The sequence below is a fragment of the Coregonus clupeaformis genome, chromosome 17, assembly GCF_020615455.1.
Source record: "Coregonus clupeaformis isolate EN_2021a chromosome 17, ASM2061545v1, whole genome shotgun sequence".
NCBI lineage: Eukaryota > Metazoa > Chordata > Actinopteri > Salmoniformes > Salmonidae > Coregonus > Coregonus clupeaformis.
The window spans coordinates 41,329,367-41,351,107 of NC_059208.1; the positions used below are offsets into that span (position 1 = coordinate 41,329,367).

Sequence of the window (21,741 nt, forward strand, 5' to 3'; positions counted from 1 at the left end):
GATTTTCTGTCAACTCAGTTTATTATAATGTTTTCTTGCCATTTGCTGGCCAGTGTTATGGTTTGGGACAAGGATCAAAACATGAGGGGGGCGAGGTTTGATTACCTTTCACCTATCAAACTTAACCAATCATAGTCCGACTTGTGCGGAAGTAGTAATTCTGTCCCTCTAGACGGACAGACAGTCTAGCCAGTGAAAGGTGAATAATGAGGATGAAGCTCCAATCGCATGCAAGGGAGGCGGGCCTTCAGTCCATCAGGTCAACAGCGGAGGAGGTGTTCCTGGTAGCCATCTTGGATGTGCGGAGTGATTGTTTGGCGAAAATAATTAATACAATTTAGAAATATAGCGTGAGGACTTGGGCAAATACGATTTAAAAGAGTGGGGTCAACTAATAAAAGAAAAGCTTAATCGGAAAATCCAGGTAAATGAATCGTACACTAAAACAGAACTAGTTATGTGCCATTTTCTTCTCCCTTCCAATTTGGCTCACACTAATAGCTTAGCCGGTGGTTATCCACTAGCTGGCTATCAGCTACAGAGCCAAATTGACATGGGTTCGGCTAATATGTTTGCCAAGGAAATTCAAGTTTTGCAATAATGCACGGCAATTTTGTAGCCGACAAGTTATTGTTACTTTGGTGTGGAAGTGGTCTACTTGTTTGCTTATCTCTGACAAATAGAAACAGCTTATAAAGGCATCTAACTATGTTGCTTGTAAACATTTAATGTTTATTTTAATGCTCACTTAAAAAAAAAATAAGCGATCGTTGCCCCCAAGCCAGATGTGGAGGCTAGCCTAGCTCACTTACTGGATCTGTTGAGAAAGTCTAGTGTGGGTAACATTTTGGCGAATGTACTTCAAATACACCCTCAACTCACTGGCTGAAGTGATGGTAAAATTGTGTTATCGAACCGTGGTTGCGCCAAGCTGCGTGGACGTGTAACATTGTCGCAAAAAAGTATCAAGTGATGCTCAGCAAAGTAACCTGCCTCGCGCATTATATTGTTGAACTCACGTGAACTGTCTGAACGTCAAAGTATCCAGACACCACTCAGTGACTACAATTCATGTAGCTAGGCTAGCTACATCAGTTAGTTGCAGTCTACTGCCACTTGTGATATTTACTCTTGTATTATGGTATTGATTGACAGAAAAATACTTTAGCAAACATTTTAGTTAACATTTTCTCAAGAAACATGGTCAATGTTTATTTATTTTGAGACATCAGTCGAGGTTTTAAAGCATTTCTAAATTCAAAACTAGTCTTGTACTGTACAGTACATTAAACAAATCTACACTGAACAAAAATATAAACGCAACAATTAAGAAAATCAGTCAATTGAAATAAGTTCATTAGGCCCTAATCTATGGATTTCACATGACTGGGAATACAGAAATGCATCTTTTGGTCACATACCTTAAAAAAAAAAAAGGAAGGGGTGTGGATCACAAATCTAGTCAATATCTGGTGTGACCACCATTTGCCTCATGCAGCGCGACACATATCCTTCGCATTAAGTTGATCAGGCTGTTGATAGTGGCCTGTGGAATGTTGTCCCACTTCTCTTCAATGGCTGTGCGAAGTTGTTGGATATTAGGGGAACTGGAACACGCTATCATACGTTGATCCAGGGCATCCTAAACATGCTCAATGGGTGACATGTCTGGTGAGTATGCAGGCCATGGAAGTACTGGGACATTTTCAGTTTCCAGGAATTGTGTACAGGTCCTTGCTACATGGTGCTGTGCATTATCATGCTGAAATGGACAACAACATGAGGTGATGGTGGCGGATGAATGGCATGACAATGGGCCTCAGGCTCTCGTCACGGTATCTCTGTGCATTCAAATTGCCATCGATAAAATGCAATTGTGTTTGTTGTCTGTAGCTTATGCCTGCCCATACTATAACCCCACCGCCACCATGGGGCACTCTGTTCACAACATTGACATCAGCAAACCGCTCGCCTACATGACGCCATACACGCTGTCTGCCATCTGCCAAGTACAGTTGAAACCAGGATTCATCCGTGAAGAGCACACTTCTCCAGCGTGCCAGTGGCCATCGAAGGTGAGCATTTGCCCACTGAAGTCTGTTACGACGCCGAACTGCAGTCAGGTTAAGACCCAGGTGAGGATGACGAGCACGCAGATGAGCTTCCCTGAGACAGTTTCTGACAGTTTGTGCAGAAATTCTTTAGTTGTGCAAACCCACAGTTTCTTCAGCTGTCCGGGTTGCTGGTCTCAGACCGTACCGCAGGTGAAGAAGCCGGATGTGGAGGTCCTGGGCTGGCGTCGTTACACGTGGTCTGCGGTTGTGAGGTCGGTTGGACGTACTGTCAAATTCTCTAAAATGACGTTGGAGGTGGCTTATGGTAGAGAAATGAACATTCAGTTCTCTGGCAACAGCTCTGGTGGACATTACTGCAGTCAGCATGCCAATTGCACGCTCCCTCAAAACTTGAGACATCTGTGGCATTGTGTTGTGTGACAAAACTGCACATTTTAGAGTGGCCTTTTATTGTCCCCAGCACAAGGTGCACCTGTGTAACGATCATGCTGTTTAATCAGCTTCTTAATATGCCACACCTGTCAGGTGTATGGATTATCTTGGCAAAGGAGACATTCTCACTAACAGGGATGTAAACAAATTTGTGCACAACATTTGAGAGAAATAAGCTTTTTATGCATATGGAACATTTCTGGGATCTTTTATTTCAGTTCATGAAACATGGGACCAACACTTCACATGTTGCGTTTATATTTTTGTTCAGTATATGTTTCTGTGAGGCCCCTTGAAAAGTTGTTTTCCCTTTCTTGGAATGGTCAGAAATGCCTTGTTAAATGACCCATGTCTAAACCCAATTACATGCACCATTCTACCAGGAGTTGACAATGTGTGAGATGTCAACAAGTCAGACTGTCAATGTAATGGTGATGCCCCCAGGGTAGTAAATGAGAGAGTTGAGTGTCTCATTGAAAATGCTTTTTAATGTATTTAACTTGAGTTGAAAGTCGAATACTGTACCATTAGAAATTTATCGGAGTTATCAAAACTTTGTTCTGCATGCTAGCAGTTTTGAAGCGGTAGCCTAATGTGAAAACCATGTACCTGCGCAGTGCATGCTCTCACTATACATCTTCATCACATCGAGATGTGAGAAACATTCTCCCCAGGTGGAAAGCTGGGTGGTATTTGTTAGGCAGCAAACGGTAGAAAGCGGACTGAAACAGGCAGGGACTACCTGAACTTGTCCAATAACAAACGCTCGTTTAAATTTTCTGTTGCTAAACGTTTTGCTGTGGTGTGCCTGTGCCCTAATGAATACGAGACAGGATTTCACACTGCTAACTTCACTGAACTTCGCTGCCGAGCTAACATGCTATGAAAAAGTAATGTAGCGTAAAAGGGTTGCCAGAGATGACTGTAATCCCGCTTTATGAATTGTATTTTTCTCTACAGTGAAAGAAGTAAGGCATGAAGAAAGCATCCTAGTCAACAGTCATGGCTGATAAAAGGAAACTTCAAGGTGAGGTTACCAAATGGTCGACCAGATGGTACCACCTGCCAATGATCCACCACCCAGTCCATCACTATAGTCCCTCCCTGCATTCATATTTTCTCTATGAAGCATGTCTATCCAACAGACGAAATGTCACTTAATTTCTCCATCCATTCAAGAGATTTACCTCTTCATCCTAAATCTGGCAAGCTTCAGCGCAGTATAGTGCACTCCGCTTATTGTGATCAAATTGACCTGCACGGCTGTGATCGCAGTAAGAGAAGTGCTGCACTGTATTACTGAAAAGGGTTGTGACGCCAAACAAAAGAAGCCAGAAGCAACATTTAGGAGTAAGGATGCATAAGGCCAAAGTCAGACATAATCTGCAGAGACAACCTTCTTAAATTAAGACTACCGCACCCCGTTGCCAGTGCCTGTGGCATTGCATTTTTAACCCGGTTTGGGGTGACACATGTAGCTTTTACTGTATTTATCTTTGATGAGGCTGCCAGCCACAGTTAAAAAAGCGATGCTGCTTATGGGGAGAGGGAGAGAGCCGCATTTGGACTTTACATTATTCATCCTGATGTGATGCGTCTTGAAGGATTTTTTAGCCATGGCTCTCTTTCCCAAATCTCCATTTTATTCTATGCCCTTCTCCAGGTGAAATAGATCGATGTTTGAAAAAAGTAACGGAAGGCGTGGAACAGTTTGAAGACATTTGGCAAAAGGTAACAGCCATATCTCGTTTTAATTTTGAAAGAATGTTGTGTGTTGATCTGAAAATATGTGCTAACTGGGCACAGATATGTAAGTTAAGCGCTACCACCCCAGCACTTTGGTTGTTGGAATGTTTTGTGCTGACCTTAAAGGTCCACCAAATTATTCAACGTTTAACATCCGTTGTATATGCAGGGTCTTAAATACTGCAGCACGCCTTGTTTGGTGGGATTGTAGCCATTATTATTCACGGCCGTGGGGATAGAAAGGAAACCGTTTGTTAGTGTGTTCTGTAAAGCAAAAGAAGAACACATTTTAAAGCCACATTCCTGAGTTTGTGTTTCGGCCCAATGGCAGCCCCGCCACTTGATTTGATGTAAAGTTGGGGGATGATGAGACTGGAGGGGATGTAGGCTAATCACTCAAATGTATAGACCGAGGCAAAGCTATGAATGCTAGGATTGACAGTCCATGAGATTTGAATTTGACACACTAGTTTTAGACATATTTTGAAGCTATAGGCGACATTGTTTACAAATACTTTATATGAAACATGTTTGGGAAGAGTTACTGATTGTCTGAGTGTAATCTGTATGACTGTACCCCTCCAAACCACAGCTTCACAATGCAGCCAATGCTAACCAGAAGGAAAAGTATGAAGCCGACCTCAAGAAAGAGATTAAAAAACTACAGGTGGGATACAGACAACGCTATTGTTCTCAACTGTTATGTGGCTTGAGGACATGGTTTTGGGACGTTCCTCAAATGTCAAAACAATGTTTGTTTACTAGTTTTGTATGGTTTAGCCGTGTGTGCACGTGCATGCAGACATGTATGTGTTGATTATTAAATACGATGAGGGTCAGCTATCCTTAAAACCAAGCAAAAGCATCTGTGTGTGCACTTTGTGTTTGTTTCTGAACGTGTCCATGTGGACCAAACTTATGTGCGTCAACCATACTTGAGCTCACAGGGCAAGCCACAGCATGCTTTCACTAAGACAACTTATGTCTCTTTCTTTCTTTCTCGCTTTGTTCCTCTCCTCCTCCTTCATCCTCCAGCGTCTTCGAGATCAGATCAAGACGTGGGTGGCCTCCAACGAGATCAAAGACAAAAGGCAGCTAGTGGAGAATCGCAAACTCATTGAGACGGTAAGTGTGTGAAACACATGTTCATTAGCCGCATACTGAGAAAACCCTTGGTATAAACACCTGTGCTTAGCAGGGCTTACCAAGCCACAGTGCGTTGATGAGGTTATTCAGACAGCTTCAATGACCGCACCTGCTAACACAATGAGATAGATGTGTCATCTTGTCCTCTGGCTCTAGGGTCTTGTATCTAAGTGTGATCCTCTGTGTGGTTTTGGTTGACCTGAAATGTGGTGCTACTGAGCCAAAAATACATGGGATGATGTTGAAAAGCACACTTGTATATCAAGAGTCTTGATGTGACTTTTGTATTGTGGTCAGCCAATACAAATTGAGACGCAAACAGTGGTGACGTTTGATAATATTACCTTTTTGTGTGTATTCATGTCAAAGCGATGTTCATTGTGAATACCATATCTCTGTTAGCAGTAAGGTTTATCAGGGGAAGGCAACTAGATTCAGCCGTGGGGCGATTTCTGTCAGAGCGGATGGTTGGGGCCGGAACATATTTATAATAATTTGTACACTGCAAATTGACCACAACTAAGCCCCAAAATATTTTTATTTGAAAATAACAATCATTTCATACCTTGATTACATTGAGACACGGTCACATCTCTTTTATTTTTTTATTCGTGGGAATACTTGGGAACATATATTTTTTTACTTTGGGGGTACAAATAAAATCACTTGCGGGCCGTTTTGGTCCGCTGGCCGCCTGTTGCCAACCCCTGGTTTATATTGAGTCTACTGCAGTTCTTTAATCATCTGCATTTCATACCTGTGACACTTTGCTTAGCTAAGGGCAATTCCACGGTTAACTCCATTTCTCACTTTTAAAATGTATGCCAAACAAAAACCATTGATTTCCAAGTTTAACAAACCGTACACCTCTATGCACAAGGACTACTTTTAACAATTTCCACTGAAAAATTTACAAAAACTAATTTAGTGGAAGAACTGTGCAGATGCCAACTTTGATAATGGAATTACAGTAAAATCTCAGGTTATGTGACCACGTTTTCCAAAAACTCTTAAGTATCTGCTCCGAATTAAAATTCAAAGATGTCTGCAAAAAGAATGGTGTGTCAGCTATTTTTTACCTTTATTTAACTAGGCAAGTCAGTTATGAACAAATTCTTATTTACAATGACGGCCTACACCAGCCAAACCCGGACGACGCTGGGCCAATTGTGCGCCGCCCTATGGGACTCCCAATCACGGCCGGTTGTGATACAGCCTGGAATCGAACCAGGGGGTCTGTAGTGACACCTCATGCACTGAGATGCAGTACCTTAGACCACTGTGCCACTCGGGAGCCCGAGCTATGGCATTGTACTACAGTAAGTGAAGTGGCTTTACACCCGGTAACAGAATTACATCATGGATCGCTGATCTGTACTACATAGAAATGCATAGTTATGGATATGAATATCATTCTCATGTTTTATCAGTTTGGACTGCACAGTAGAGTACAGTACAATACAGCAGAGTTCAGTGCAGTAGAGTATAGTACAGTACAATATACTGTATGCTACTTTTCTTTACTGTATTGTACTCACTGTACTGTCCAAATTTGTGAAACATACGTCTATGATAGGTACAGATTTGGTCCGGTCCGTCTGTAGACGTTAACATCAAGGCCAGGGTGAATTGATCAAATTTCAACTACTTTTCAACGTCCACGGACATCCAGTGTCGGTCGGTGCTCAGTGGGTGAGGATGCTGGTTCAAGTAAATGGAAAGAGGGGGCTCATAGGTAGGTGTCAGTAAGAGCTGGGAGAGGTGGCATTAACCTGGAGAGGGAGGGAGATAGGCAGAGAGACGGGGAGGTGTTGTCCAGACTTAGACTGTTTTAACACTCTTGGTTTGACCACCAGACAACAGAAAGACAAAGAAAACAGTTGTGAGCTGAACATAATTCCATTACAGATTTTTTTGGTAATTCCGTTACCAATTTGGTAACCGAATTACGAGTTTTAATCACTTAATTCATAAACTAAAGTGATATCAGTAAAATCACTATAACTTATTGGTAAGTCTACCGTTACTTGTTACTTCTGTGAACTTTCATTATCTTCCCTCATGAGGGAGAGAAATGTGAAAATATCTTTAAGAAATGTGTGTTTTTGGTAACGGAATCACAAGGCAATATTTCTTAAACTTACAGATGGTAAACAATTTCTCCCAAACGAAATATGTGTTTATTAGTTGGCGTGGGTCTTTACCTCAACATTGTGTTTTGATGTATTTCTAATACATTTTGAGACTTGCTGGTGTTCTAAAGACCCCTTTTCCTTCTGTTTGTCCAGAAATCAAAGCTTTTACTTATGTCAAATTTTTAAGATTGAAAATGGTTGAATGCCGTAATTTCCCAAAAATACAGACTCTTCGCTTTCATTTGACACCCAATTTGATATGCTCTTATGCAGGGTTGGGGTCAATTTCATTTTAATTCTAGTCAATTCAGAAATAAACGCAATTCCAATTAGAAATGTTCCTAATTGAAAAGCATTGACGAGAATTGGAATATAAATTTCAGTGTACTTCCTGAATTGACTGCAACTGAAATTGACCCCAATCCTGCTATGAATTTCACATGTTGGCGCTCATGGGTCCTTTTCGATGGAAATGCCTCTAAGCATAATGTGCTACTTTTTTTTTTTGCAGGCTTTTTTTCCTCAGCTTGGCACTCAACTTCTAGACTCAGCCAATAACTACATCACTTTAACAAGGGAGGAAAACTAAACTGATCACTGTTAGTCAAAACTATGTCATCACCATATCCCAATTTATGGTCCACAGATATGATAAACGAAGGAAGTTGCCCCATAGCACTTATTGAAGGCTCAGCTTGTCTTGTTTGTCCTTCAATACGTATTGTAGTATTGAGGTAGGGTCCTAGGTATTTACAGTAATGGGGCGACACCTGTTCAAAGCAGGCAGTTTGCCACTTTGTCTCTGTCCCAAATGACAATAGTGTACCATTTAGAATGTACCCTTCAGGTTCCAGTTCCGCAGAGCCCTACCTTGATCTATATGAAAGATTCATCAGTCCACTCTAGTGCTGAGGTGGATAAAGAAAAAAACAGCGGAGACTCCGTCCACAGCCAGGCCCCCCTCAGGAGAACAGTTAGCCACATTAAAAACATTTAGCAAATAGTCACTGCTCTGCTAAGCATTCACAGGCTTCATGCCAGAGTTTTAATTTAGCTTCTTGTTATGCTGTTAACAGATTAACACAGGGGGACTATCAGTCTTATACATAGGTACTGCTGGCATGCTCTTGTGTGGATGACGATTATTACTACACTTACTGTGGCTGCTGACTTCTAGGGAAATGCATTGAAACAATGTTCCGTGTTAGGCTGGGTTTACGCGTCTCCAATCATTCTCCTTAGCAAAACGTCATACAAATTCTGGCATGCACCAAAATCTCTGTGAACTCTGCTTGTGGAAGTCACAGAAGTTGTGGAGCCTCTTCTGAGAACACCTAGTGGAGTGTATCCAGCATTACTGGTCAAGGAAGCTCACACAGGTGTCAAAACTTAGTAATCACTGGCCTGATTGGGAGATCTGTACCTGCTGCAGTCATTCTGAACCATTATATTGAAGGATGGCTTTAATTGGTGAGGACTCTGTGTCAATCTCCACCCACAGTGCCCAGCATGCACACGGTCAGTAGGTCTGAAATGGCAAGGTATTATCTGAACTTGCCCAATAAAAAAAACGCTCCCTTTCGTTTTCCGTTGAATAACATTTCAAAACGTTTTACTACGGTGTGTCCTAATGCCCTATCACGACCCTATTTTGATCGCCAACTAGTCCAATGCTTTGACGTGAGCAGTTGGAAACATCTGCTTTCACAAGCCCAAAGTTTTTATCTCTGGCATAGCTAGCATATGGTCAGCCAATTGACTCTCAAAGAAAACCTGTCACCTGTAGTGATTTATAAACCAATTCCTGCTGTCTCCCCCTTTAGCAAATGGAGCGGTTCAAGATAGTGGAGCGAGAGACCAAGACAAAGGCGTACTCGAAAGAGGGGCTGGGCCTGGCACAGAAGGTGGACCCGGCCCAAAGGGAGAAGGAGGAGGTCGGCAATTGGCTAACGGTGAGCACTACTTTTGATTTGAAAACCTTTACCCCGAAGGGAATTTGTTTCACACAACATGAGCTCATTTCTATTGGCAATAATATGGTCTGATGACATGACAATAATGACTTAGGGATTTCATCATGCAAGCTAGGCCTATTCATCGCACTGCACTTTGTTTTCAAAGTAGATTGGACTTGTTAAATGTCCAAATCTGCATTTGTTTTACATTTGCTTTACTGCATAGTTTCTAGGGCAGGGACGATACCAGTATCGTAATATTTTTTCCATGGCAAAAATGAAAACACGAAGCAGACAACTCTTTAGTCCTTTATAAACCTGCTGTATGTAAAATATTGTGTGCTTTAGCTTAGGAAATGTTTGTTTCCAACATTAGGGCTGTTTTCCCAAAGAACTTAAATCCGCTTTGTGTTTTGTTTCCTTGCCACGATACTGGTATCGTCCCAGCCTTAATAGTTTCACCTATGAAATAGGTGTTGGTGTTTGTATGGACCACACTGCATAATGACTGTGGTTCTGGTGTGATTATGGCTGTTGTGTTGGTTTAAATCATTGAATGATATCTTGGCTGTCGTCCATCAGAATACGATAGACACTCTGAACATGCAGGTGGACCAGTTTGAGAGCGAAGTGGAGTCCCTCTCAGTCCAGACTCGCAAGAAGAAGGGAGACAAAGAGGTCAGTAGTCCTTTTGCTGCACCATATGTTATCTACACTACATTACCAAAAGTATGTGGACACCTGCTCGTCGAACATCCCATTCCAAAATCATGGGCAGTAATATGGAGTTGGTCCCCCCTTTGCTGCTATAACAGCCTCCACTCTTCTGGGAAGGCTTTCCACTAGATGTTGGAACATTGCTGGGGGGACTTGCTTCCATTCAGGCACAAGAGCATTAGTGAGGTCGGGCACTGATGTTGGGCGATTAGGCCTGGCTCGCAGTCGGTGTTCCAATTCATCCCAAATGTGTTCGATGGGGTTGAGGTCAGGGCTCTGTGCAGGCCAGTCAAGTTCTTCCACACTGATCTCGACAAACCATTTCTGTATGGACCTCGCTTTGTGCAAGGGGGCTTTGTCGTGCTGAAACAGGAAAGGGCCTTCCCCAAACTGTTGCCACAAAGTTGGAAGCACAGAATCGTCTAGAATGTCATTGTATGCTGTAGCGTTAAGATTTCCCTTCACTGGAACTAAGGGCCTAGCCCGAACACTGAAAAACAGCCTCAGACCATTATTTATTCTCCACCAAACTTTACAGTTGGCACTATGCATTGGTGCAGGTAGCGTTCTCCTGGCATCCGCCAAACCTAGATTTGTCCGTTGGACTGCCAGATGATGAAGGGGGATTCGTCACTCCAGAGAACACGTTTATACTGCTCCAGAGTCCAATTGCGGCGAGCTTTATACCGCTCCAGCCGACGCTTGGCATCGGCAGTCCCGTTCTGTGAGCTTGTGTGGCCTACCACTTCGCGGCTGAGTCGTTGTTGCTCTCAGACATTTCCATTTCACAATAACAGCACTTACAGTTGACCGGGGCAGCTCTAGCAGGGCAGAAATGTGATGTACTGACTTGTTGGAAAGGTGGCATCCTATGACTGTGTCACGTTGAAAGTCACTGAGCTCTTCAGTAAGGCCATTCTACTGCCAATGTTTGTCTTTGGAGATTGCATGGCGTTGTGCTCGATTCTTATACACCTGTCAGCAACGGGTGTGGCTGAAATAGCCGAATCCACTCATTTGAAGGGGTGTCCACATACTTTTGTGTGTGTATATATAGTGTATCTTCTCCTCCATATCTTGCTCTCCTCCGTCTCTCTCTGTTTTCTTCCATACTTAAGTCTTTTCTCTTTAGATGATGTCATTCTAACTCTAAATTCATCTCTCATCCTATGTGTCTCTTTATTTTCTCGGCACGCTGCATTATCCAATGCACCTAATGTAAAGTAGGTACCATCTGTTTTCCACTTCCATGCCTCCACACATACATATAGTACATTCTGCACTGAGATTGTTAGCCCAAGCATACATTGAGTTTTAAGCATAAACTTACACGCGCATCTCTGCTATAGAAACAGGACCGCATCGAAGAGCTGAAGCGCTTTATCGAGAAGCACCGGTACCACATCCGGATGCTGGAGACCATCCTGCGCATGCTGGACAACGACACCTTGCCGGTGGATTCCATCCGCAAGATCAAGGACGACGTGGAGTACTACATGGACTCGTCGCAAGACCCCGACTTCGAGGAGAACGAGTTCCTCTACGACGACCTGGATCTGGAGGAACTCCGTAAGTGCTGCTTCATCGTGGCGTTGTCGCGATACTCAGTATCACACTACTGATACGACAAAGTACAAGGAAACAAAACATGAAGCGGACTAAATTTCCTGAGGAAACCGTCTGATGTTGGAAACAGTCACCCAAAGTCACATTTGTTAATTTTGTCACGTTATAGCACACGCAGTATTTGACCTAAAGCCAGTTATTAAAGGACCATAGAGTATTTCCATGGCAAAAGCCATGGAAAGAGTATCGGTAGTATCGATACTGTGTCGAGACATCACTACTCTGTGTGTGTGTTTATTCCTGAATGTGCGTATGTACTGCATATCTTAGACCCCATGTGTGTATAATTTATGATGGCTTGGTTATTGCAATACTGTACGTTCTATCATTTCTGTTCATGTTGTCTCTGTATAATTGCCCACTTAACTTTTTCTATATGCAACTTTTTGTTTTTATGTAGCTACCTCTCCCTCTGTCTCCCCCCATCCATCTCTTGTCTCTCTAGCCGGGTCGCTGGTGGCCATGTCCCCACCGGGCCAATCGCTCCTGGACGACGATCTCTTCCATCAGATCTCCAGCGGCACGCCTACCTCCACCACTTCCTCCTCGCCCGTCCCCGCCCCTTACACTACGGTGAGGAAACCCCCCCCGTTGGTTCTGACTACTTCTCACTTCAGTCTCCATTGTATCCCCTACTTGCTCTCCCATGCTTTACAGCCACCCACTCTCATGCTGTACTGTAACAGTATAGTAATTAGGTCTTGTGAATGTTGAATGCTCCCGGGTTGGAGTGGGTGCTCGGTGGTCCCTCGCTCTCAGCTCAGAGGGGGTTTAGAGAAACAAGGATGAAAGGGAGCGGATTAGGAAGATGTTGAAGTATGATTTGAAGTTTGTATTGAGCCTCAAAATGAACAGCACTTGAATTAATTTAGGTACAAAACATATGTTGTCGCATGCAAACCCTGTTTTGCATTGAATTAGAACCGGTGGTCATGGCTCGGTCCTTATTGGAGATCTTTTGTTTTTTTCTCCAGGAGAACTCTGAAGATGACAAGAAAAGGGGACGTTCGACAGACAGTGAAATCAGTCAGGTAAGATGAATTCCAATGTAAACAGTGCTGTCTGAGTCACATGCATTTTGTTGAGTCTTTGGTCTTCAAAACTTTGCAACTTTCCATCTATATACTTTCAGCTGTGCTGCACCAGAAGTGGTTTTGAAGTATGTATTTTATTCCATTTCAGTCGCCTGTCAAGAATGGCAACCCCTCTTCGTCGTTATCTTCCTCCTCCTCATCTTCCTCCTCGTCCTCCTCCTCTTCATCATCTGCCTCCTCGGGAGCCTCCTCGGGAGCCGCCTCTTCCTCGCTGGGCTCTATGGCGACCATCGCCGGAGGCGGCCAGGCCATCACTGGGGGCAACAACAACAGCCTTCTGGGCAACATGGGGGGTCTCCTCTCCAACTCTGGCAGCTACAGCAACGCCACCCAGCAGCAGCTGCAGCAACTGCAGCAGCATCACCAAACCCAGCAGGCCAGAAACTCAGTCATCTCCTCCAACGCCCCCTCCAACTCCAACCCCAGCCCGTCGAACAACATCCTTCTCTCCAGCCCCTCCGCCTCCTCGCCCGCCAACTCTAGCACAACCCTCACACCCAACACCCTGCAGCAGGCTCCGTCAAGGCCTTCTCCTGCCTCCACCTTGGGGCTCGGGTTGGGCTTGGGCCTTGGTAAAGGCGGCATGAGTGGGTCACCGGCCGTCAGCCAGATGTCGGGCCTTGGCCTGTCAGGGATGCCGGCGTCCTTAAACACCATGGCCGGGCTCCTGGCGGGCTCCACTTCGGCCCCCTACGCCACGGCAGCAGCAGGCTCCGGAACCATCGGAAGCCCCCTAGCAGGGAAAATCAGCAGCGTGAGCACTAGCAGCACTAACTCCAGCACAGTGGGACTGGTGAGCGGAAACGGCGTCAGCGACAGATCCGCAGGCCTGTTGGGCTCTTCAGTTGGTGTCAGCGGTGGGATCCTGGGCCTCAGTGGCCTTAGCTCAGGGCAGTCGGCAGTCCAGGGCCCTCCCCTGGTGGCCCCCAGTCCCATAGGAGGAGGCCTGGCCCCTGGAAGCAGCCTGGGAGCCATAGGAAACATTGGAGGGAACTCTGGTTCAGGAGCACCAAGCAACAGTGTGGGCATCGTAGGAGGAAGTGCGGCGGTCGCAAGGCTGCCCGGTGGACAGAAGCAGAATGGTAGCACTAGTAAGCTTGAATTACTATCCCTTATTTGTGAATTTTGTTTTATTTATAGTAGTTGTTCAACCCAGAATTGGGTTGTACAGATTATAAGGTAGACCAAACCAAATATTATCAAAGTTATGTTTTAGTTTGTATGCCTCCCTCTCAATCTCCTCTGTCCCAGGTTACAGTGCTGTAGTAGCAGACAGCACACCAGATTCCGCCCTCAACAGTACCAGCAAATTACAAAGCAGCCAACCCTCGTCTTTGACCTCCACCACCAATCAGCCGTGAGTAAAATATTATTTTTAAAAATCCTATAGTATCTTGTATTGTGAATCTCACTGTATACAATGTGTATGGTCAGAATTATTCAAACTCACTTAAAACCAAATCAATCAATGTCTCTCCCACCCACCCAGTAAAGACAGTGGCCCCAGCCTCTTAGGGTCCTCGTCGTCCTACATTGAGAGTAAACCTCCAGGCAGCAGTATGCTCAACGGGCCACTCTCCTACACACAGTCCTCTGAAAGCATGAAGGTGAGAAAAACACAAGGAGCTTCATGTAAAAATGACCCTGGCCTTAGACATTGTCTAGGATCAACCCCAAATACTAACCTGAGCCATTACGGGGAGAACTTCTTGGGACTTTTTCCTGATATCTCACCCAGTTGGTTTAACCCCTTTCGCACTTTCAGCCCCAGGAGCCTCTGAGCACTGTGAAGTCCATGGCCGAACAAGCGGCACTGGGCTCAGGAATGGAGGGAGAGATGCCCGCTCTGCACCTCACCACAGGTGAGCAACCGACTGGACGTAAAGACTCAAAATTGGGCCATGGGATCAGTCTTGGAATGAGACCAGTTGGTTGGAATCTACTGATATACAGTGGGGAGAACAAGTATTTGATACACTGCCGATTTTGCAGGTTTTCCTACTTACTAAGCATGTAGAGGTCTGTAATTTTTATCATTGGTACACTTCAACTGTGAGAGACAGAATCTAAAACAAAAATCCAGAAAATCACATTGTATGATTTTTAAGTAATTAATTTGCATTTTATTGCATGACATAAGTATTTGATCACCTACCAACCAGTAAGAATTCCGGCTCTCACAGACCTGTTAGTTTTTCTTTAAGAAGCCCTCCTGTTCTCCACTCATTACCTGTATTAACTGCACCTGTTTGAACTCGTTACCTGTATAAAAGACACCAGTCCACACACTCAATAAAACAGACTCCAACCTCTCCACAATGGCCAAGACCAGAGAGCTGTGTAAGGACATCAGGGATAAAAGTGTAGACCTGCACAAGGCTGGGATGGGCTACAGGACAATAGGCAAGCAGCTTGGTGAGAAGGCAACAACTGTTGGCGCAATTATTAGAAAATGGAAGAAGTTCAAGATGACGGTCAATCACCCTCGGTCTGGGGCTCCATGCAAGATCTCACCTCGTGGGGCATCAATGATCATGAGGAAGGTGAGGGATCAGCCCAGAACTACACGGCAGGACCTGGTCAATGACCTGAAGAGAGCTGGGACCACAGTCTCAAAGAAAACCATTAGTAACAAACTACGCCGTCATGGATTAGAATCCTGCAGGTCCCCCTGCTCAAGCCAGCGCATATCCAGGCCCGTCTGAAGTTTGCCATTGAAGATCTGGATGATCCAGAGGAGGAATGGGAGAAGGTCATGTGGTCTGATGAGACAAAAATAGAGCTTTTTGGTCTAAACTCCACTCGCCGTGTTTGGAGGAAGAAGAAGGATGAGTACAACCCCAAGAACACCATCCCAACCGTGAAGCATGGAGGTGGAAACATCATTCTTTGGGGATGCTTTTCTGCAAAGGGGACAGGACGACTGCACCGTATTGAGGGGAGGATGGATGGGGCCATGTATCGCGAGATCTTGGCCAACAACCTCCTTCCCTCAGTAAGAGCATTGAAGATGGGTCGTGGCTGGGTCTTCCAGCATGACAACGACCCGAAACACACAGCCAGGGCAACTAAGGAGTGGCTCCGTAAGAAGCATCTCAAGATCCTGGAGAGGCCTAGCCAGTCTCCAGACCTGAACCCAATAGAAAATCTTTGGAGGGAGCTGAAAGTCCGTATTGCCCAGCGACAGCCCCGAAACCTGAAGGATCTGGAGAAGGTCTGTATGGAGGAGTGGGCCCAAATCCCTGCTGCAGTGTGTGCAAACCTGGTCAAGACCTACAGGAAACGTATGATATCTAATTGCAAACAAAGGTTTCTGTACCAAATATTAAGTTCTGCTTTTCTGATGTATCAAATACTTATGTCATGCAATAAAATGAAAATTAATTACTTAAAAATCATACAATGTGATTTTCTGGATTTTTTGTTTTAGATTCTGTCTCTCACAGTTGAAGTGTACCTATGATAAAAATTACAGACCTCTACTTGCTTTATAAGTAGGAAAACCTGCAAAATCGGCAGTGTATCAAATACTTGTTCTCCCCACTGTATCTTCCAGTTTACAACAAGAACATCATGTAGTGTGCCAAATGTTGCTGACTGGGGGACTTTCTAAACACCTTTCAATTATTTATGGTATTATTACTGGGCGGCAGGTAGCCTAGTGGTTAGAGCGTTGGGGCAGTAACTGAAAGGCCGCTCGTTCGAATACCCGAGCCGACAAGGTGAAAAATCTGTCGATATGCCCTTGAGCAAGGCACTTAACCCTAATTTGCCCCAGGGGCTCCTACTATGGCAGCCCCTGTAAAACAACACATTTCACTGTACCTATGTGACAATAAAAAACTTTTTTTTTGGGGGGGGAGGTTGGCTTTCAGACCAGAGACTCCTTTTTTCTAACTCTCTTTTCTCTCTCTGTGGCTTCAGACATTTTCCCCAGCGCTACAGCCCCCCCGGGGCCTCCCTCGGCCCCCCAGCAGCCCTCGCTCTCAGAGGTCAGCATCCCCCCATCGCTGGGTGTGTGCCCGCTGGGGCCCGTGCCCCTGTCCAAAGACCAGCTGTACCAGCAGGCCATGCAGGAGTCGGCCTGGACACACATGCCCCATCCCTCCGACTCAGAGAGGATCAGGTACGAACATATATGCAATCTGAAGCCACAAAGTGTCTCCAGGGTTGAATCTCAAAAGGCTTCCCTCTTACACTTTGGCTAGGAGAGAGGACATGAGGAATCAAGTAAAATACTTTTGCGATTCGCCCCAGGCCTCCATTTGGGGGATTTCTGTATCACTTCTGTGCACTGTTGCTTTCGTGTAGATTTTTTTTCCTTAGCATTTCTCCATGTATTCATCCCCTATTGTGACTGTTTCGGTCCTCCAGGCAGTACCTGATGAGGAACCCGTGCCCCACCCTGCCTTTCCACCACCAGGTGCCGCCCCCCCACTCCGACTCTGTAGAGTTCTACCAGAGACTGTCCACAGAGACACTGTTCTTCATCTTCTACTACCTAGAGGTGTGTGTGTGTGTGTGTGTGTGCGCTTGTGACAAAACAAGCTTTACTGTGTGACTGAGACGCTGATCATGTTCATGGTTTGACTTTTGATGAGAAAGATGGCGGTCTGTATTGTTTGTCTTCAGGCCATGTCATGTTTTGGTTGTGCACATAATAGTAGCATATTCCCTTCTGCGTTCTCTCCACAGGGCACTAAGGCCCAGTATCTGGCAGCCAAGGCCTTGAAGAAGCAGTCGTGGCGGTTCCACACCAAGTACATGATGTGGTTCCAGAGGCACGAGGAGCCCAAGACCATCACAGATGAGTTTGAGCAGGTGAGCTCGGCCCCCCTCCACACACTGCAGACTCCTTGGACCGCAACCTGGGTCGTGTTCATTAGGCACCAAACAGAAGAAAGCGACTTGTCCAATAATAAAACACATTTGTTTTCCGATGCAAAATGTTATCCGTTGCATGCTCCGTTGAAATATTGTTTCTCTGTCGATTAACCCATATTTGAAGATTTTAGTCAGATTTTTAAGGATTTTCACTGACATTGCTGTGCTTTTTCCAATGTCTTTTAAAGGGGACGTACATTTACTTTGACTACGAGAAGTGGGGCCAGCGGAAGAAGGAAGGATTCACGTTTGAGTACAGGTACCTTGAAGACCGAGACCTCCAGTGACATAAGGCAGAGAAGGAGAATAAAAGAAGGGTGGACTACTGTCGACATTCCTGGATTGAACTCAACACACTGGGAAGAGGGACGGATGCAGACGCGAGACTGAGCCAGTCTTAGCAGAGCATAATGCATTTGGAGCTCCTCCCTCTTTGCCCTGCGAAGCCACACCCCTACAGTGATAAACCCCTCCCCTTTTCCCCATCAGGCCGTTTTGATTTAGACTGACGCTTTTAATCTCTTACCTGAACTGGATCCCCTTTTTTTTTGGCAGATAAGAAAATCATGATTTCATATGTTTGGTTGATAATGCACTCTGTATTCTGTGTATATATATTTTTTTCTTCAAAACTCACCTACCACTCATTGACAGAACCAAAGATGATTGGTCAAATCTGTCTTAATTCCTAGCAGTATGGCAGTCCAATTTAAAAAAAGAAGTGACAAGGCACAGAGAAAGGCCAATCAAATGAGCCCTTGGGGGATGTTGGGGGGGGGGTCCAAAGCCTAAAGCGTTTCACAGCAGTCAGGTCATCGCTGGGTTGTACACAAGCTAAAGCCTAGATTGTAAACGGTAGCATTTCCATGCTACAATAAGGGCTTATTGGGGTGACTCCATGTTTTTATCCCTAATGAATAGACTCTTCAGGGTCACCAGCCCCACCCTAATGTTAAACTAATAGCTGCCTCTTGGGTACACCCAGCATTGACCACACTGCCATAAAGATTGCTATAGTACAACATGGTAACCCATTCCTCCATTCATTCCTATCCCAAGTTACAACATTACGTTTCTATTGCTGTGGTCAACAGCAACAGAAACCACACCAGCACTGAAGCGTCTCGTCTGTAGAGAAAGTTTACAGGTGTTTTAACCCAAGAGGCGGGCTTTTACAATAAAACTCAAGGCTGCCCTAGTAATAACAATTCATTATTTTTGTTTCCGTCACTTTGATAATAATGTACAAATCAGTTGTGATTGCACTTCCAAATTCACTTCAACCACCAGGTAGATATTTCATTTTCTCAGGATGTGTTTGATGGATCATTATGTGAGGAAATATACTATGTCAGAAGCTCCATCATTGCAACACAAAAACCCCCACAGAAATCAGACTGACACCCCTGGGCAATTTTGTTTTGTCTGCCCCAACAAGGTTTTCTATTCCCCTTTAATGGCCATTCTTTTCATTTCTATAAGGCTTTTAAAAAATAGTATCCTCCAATGTTTGGAGTGCAATCTTAAGTTTGTCATTTTCGTTTGCCTATGTCTCAGCGATGGAAAGCGTTTAAATTCTAAAGAGTGAGACCGAGTTTTTTAAAGAGAACTTGTCGGGGCACCATTCACTGACAAGCCTGCTGTTTTTAATGTTATCTTTACCTATTTGGCGAGCGGAAGGGAAGAGAAGTCATCCAGAGGCGAAATGTGAATCTCTCTGTATAGACTTCCATTTTCATCCTTTTTGTTTGTCGTTGTCTTCTGGACAGCATGACACTTGTAAGGTGGAGCTGAGAAAAAATGCAGTGAATATGAACCATAATCATGAATAAAGGATTGTAAAATATTAATAAAATAATTACTTTTCAGAAGTATTGTTTGTTTAATCATTCATAAACCTTTTGGTGAGCGCCTTAAATGTGGGTAGAATTTTAAAGCAGACGTATAATGCATTATTATTTGTTATAACAGTATTACTACAGTAATACAGTTCCTTTTTAGGACCACACATAGTTGGTCCAATAAGTGTACTGAACACAACATATGATTTACATTTACCACATGCAAATATTAAAGGGGCAATCTGCAGCTCAAACAATAACAAAGCAGTCTACCCACCACCTTTTGGTCCACAGCTGAGGAGTAGGGCTGGAAAATGTAACCACTCTGAAATTCATAGAGCAATTAATCCATGGACTGACAATTCATGAGATCAAACGTATAGTTTTAACCATGTTTGTTTACAATTACATGGTTTACATACATTGGAGTAAAACAAGCTTGTATTTTGGGCTCTGGCAGAGTAGGACAGAACTAAACTCATGAGGCATTTATAAGTTACATTCTTCAATAATCAGTACAAAAATGGATGTAGCAACTGCAGATTGAAACTTGTTCTTACAGGCTTCCTGCAAGCATTTTCATGCTGCTTATTAGTGCATATGCCATGCATATCCTAGAGTAATGTGAGTTAAGTGGCTGAGCCTAGCATTAGCACGTAGTGTTCCTAAATCCGGAACAGCAGGTAACTGCTTCTATTATTACCTCAGTAGAAGACCTATTCCAGGCAGTGACCTAGTACTTTCTGTATAATAGTGTACCCTACTCAAGTAAAGAATAAAGTAATGCAAAATGCACCAGTCACTTCCATCAAATGGTAGAACTACCCATGAATATTGCATTGGGTCATAGAGGCATAATCCTTTTTAAGGTGTGAACACATAATGTGCATTGCTATAACATTATAAGGGGGAATCCATGCATGTTTATGACAAGTCTTTCAATGCATTATAACTGCACCATAACGCATCATACCTGCTGGTTTTAAGTCAAATGTTACCACTTTGACCATACAATTTTGGCTGTCCCCTCTCTTTCGTTGTGTTTACATTGCACCATTGAGCGCCTATGTTTTCCTCTCCCTGTCTCTACATACCTTATGATATACGCAGCACAACACAACATATGGTTGCTAATGTGTTCAACAACAAGATGGCTGCCAAGGCTCTATGCTACTTGATGACATGATTTAACCTGGTCATGGACTACTGCCTGGAAATGTTTGGGAGCCAGGGGTGCTTGGCCCTGTGTATCTGAAGGTGCTGTGTGTCAAAGTGTGTGTGTATTTGTGATGCACTCCGACTCCATCCTGGCCAGAGGACACTTTGAGTCATCCTGCACTGTTGACTGAATAGAGGTCTGGCAGGTCTACTGCTGAAAGGCCTACATAGCGATGGCGACGATGCTTCTCTTTTGCCCTCAAGACATGGAATGGAGGAAGTGACGCAAATGGTGAGGAAAGGCTCCTTATGCCTTAACACTCACCCACGTCACATCTGGGAGCTTGTCGTTATCTCTGTCTTCATACGACCCAGATTTGATCCTTTTTTGTTCAATGGTTCATATACTGTATACATCCATATGCTTTGTAGTTACGCCAAAAAAGGGGGCGGGTCCAAAGCCTGACCCAAAGCCTGAAATGAGTAATAGGTCAGCCATTACTATCTTACATTACAGTACCCTTTTGACCAACATACTCATTATATCAGTATATTTTGGCATAGCCATCAACAGGCTCTTGTAATGCCCTCAAGGACTAGCTGAACATTTCTCTTTCTTTGGATCTAAGACTACAAGACAACACAAAGTAAGAAATTGACCAAAGTCTACACATTGTCATTGTGAGGTGCAATCCCTCAACACCGGACACCCTGTCTGCTTCATATGGGTGGGCTTACCCATTGACTGTAGATACCCCTGAGAATTCTCCATTTCCTGTTCAGGGGGGAGAATTTCCTGTGGCTGGTTCACAAGGGTCCTCTTTTAGCCTGTCCTCAAATTGTTATTATGGAGTGAAACGTGAGTCTCTGGACATTTCATTCAGATACAATTTCAGAGTTTTCATTTGCGAAGTGACTGGTCAGCAATTACC

The 21,741-nt window shown here is 44.2% G+C and overlaps 1 protein-coding gene across 5 annotated transcripts; it reads left to right on the forward strand.

Moving 5' to 3' along the window:
- Window positions 1-281: 281 nt before the first annotated feature.
- On the forward strand, window positions 282-19,681 carry LOC121586413 (CCR4-NOT transcription complex subunit 3). Of its 5 annotated transcripts, none has more exons than XM_041903065.2 (18): window positions 282-424; window positions 3,468-3,534; window positions 4,171-4,238; window positions 4,846-4,920; window positions 5,289-5,378; window positions 9,358-9,486; window positions 10,072-10,167; window positions 11,556-11,775; window positions 12,233-12,405; window positions 12,807-12,863; window positions 13,015-14,017; window positions 14,178-14,283; window positions 14,416-14,533; window positions 14,692-14,788; window positions 16,851-17,052; window positions 17,301-17,433; window positions 17,622-17,747; window positions 17,999-19,681. In XM_041903065.2, exons 2-18 carry the CDS (start codon window positions 3,510-3,512, stop codon window positions 18,095-18,097), a joined length of 2,817 nt encoding a protein of 938 aa, XP_041758999.2. In that variant the 5' UTR covers window positions 282-424; window positions 3,468-3,509; the 3' UTR covers window positions 18,098-19,681. The 5 variants fall into 5 exon arrangements, with proteins under 5 accessions (XP_041758999.2, XP_041759001.2, XP_041759000.2 ...); XM_041903067.2 differs by having other exon boundaries at window positions 12,278-12,405; XM_041903066.2 differs by having other exon boundaries at window positions 11,562-11,775.
- Window positions 19,682-21,741: the final 2,060 nt, after the last annotated feature.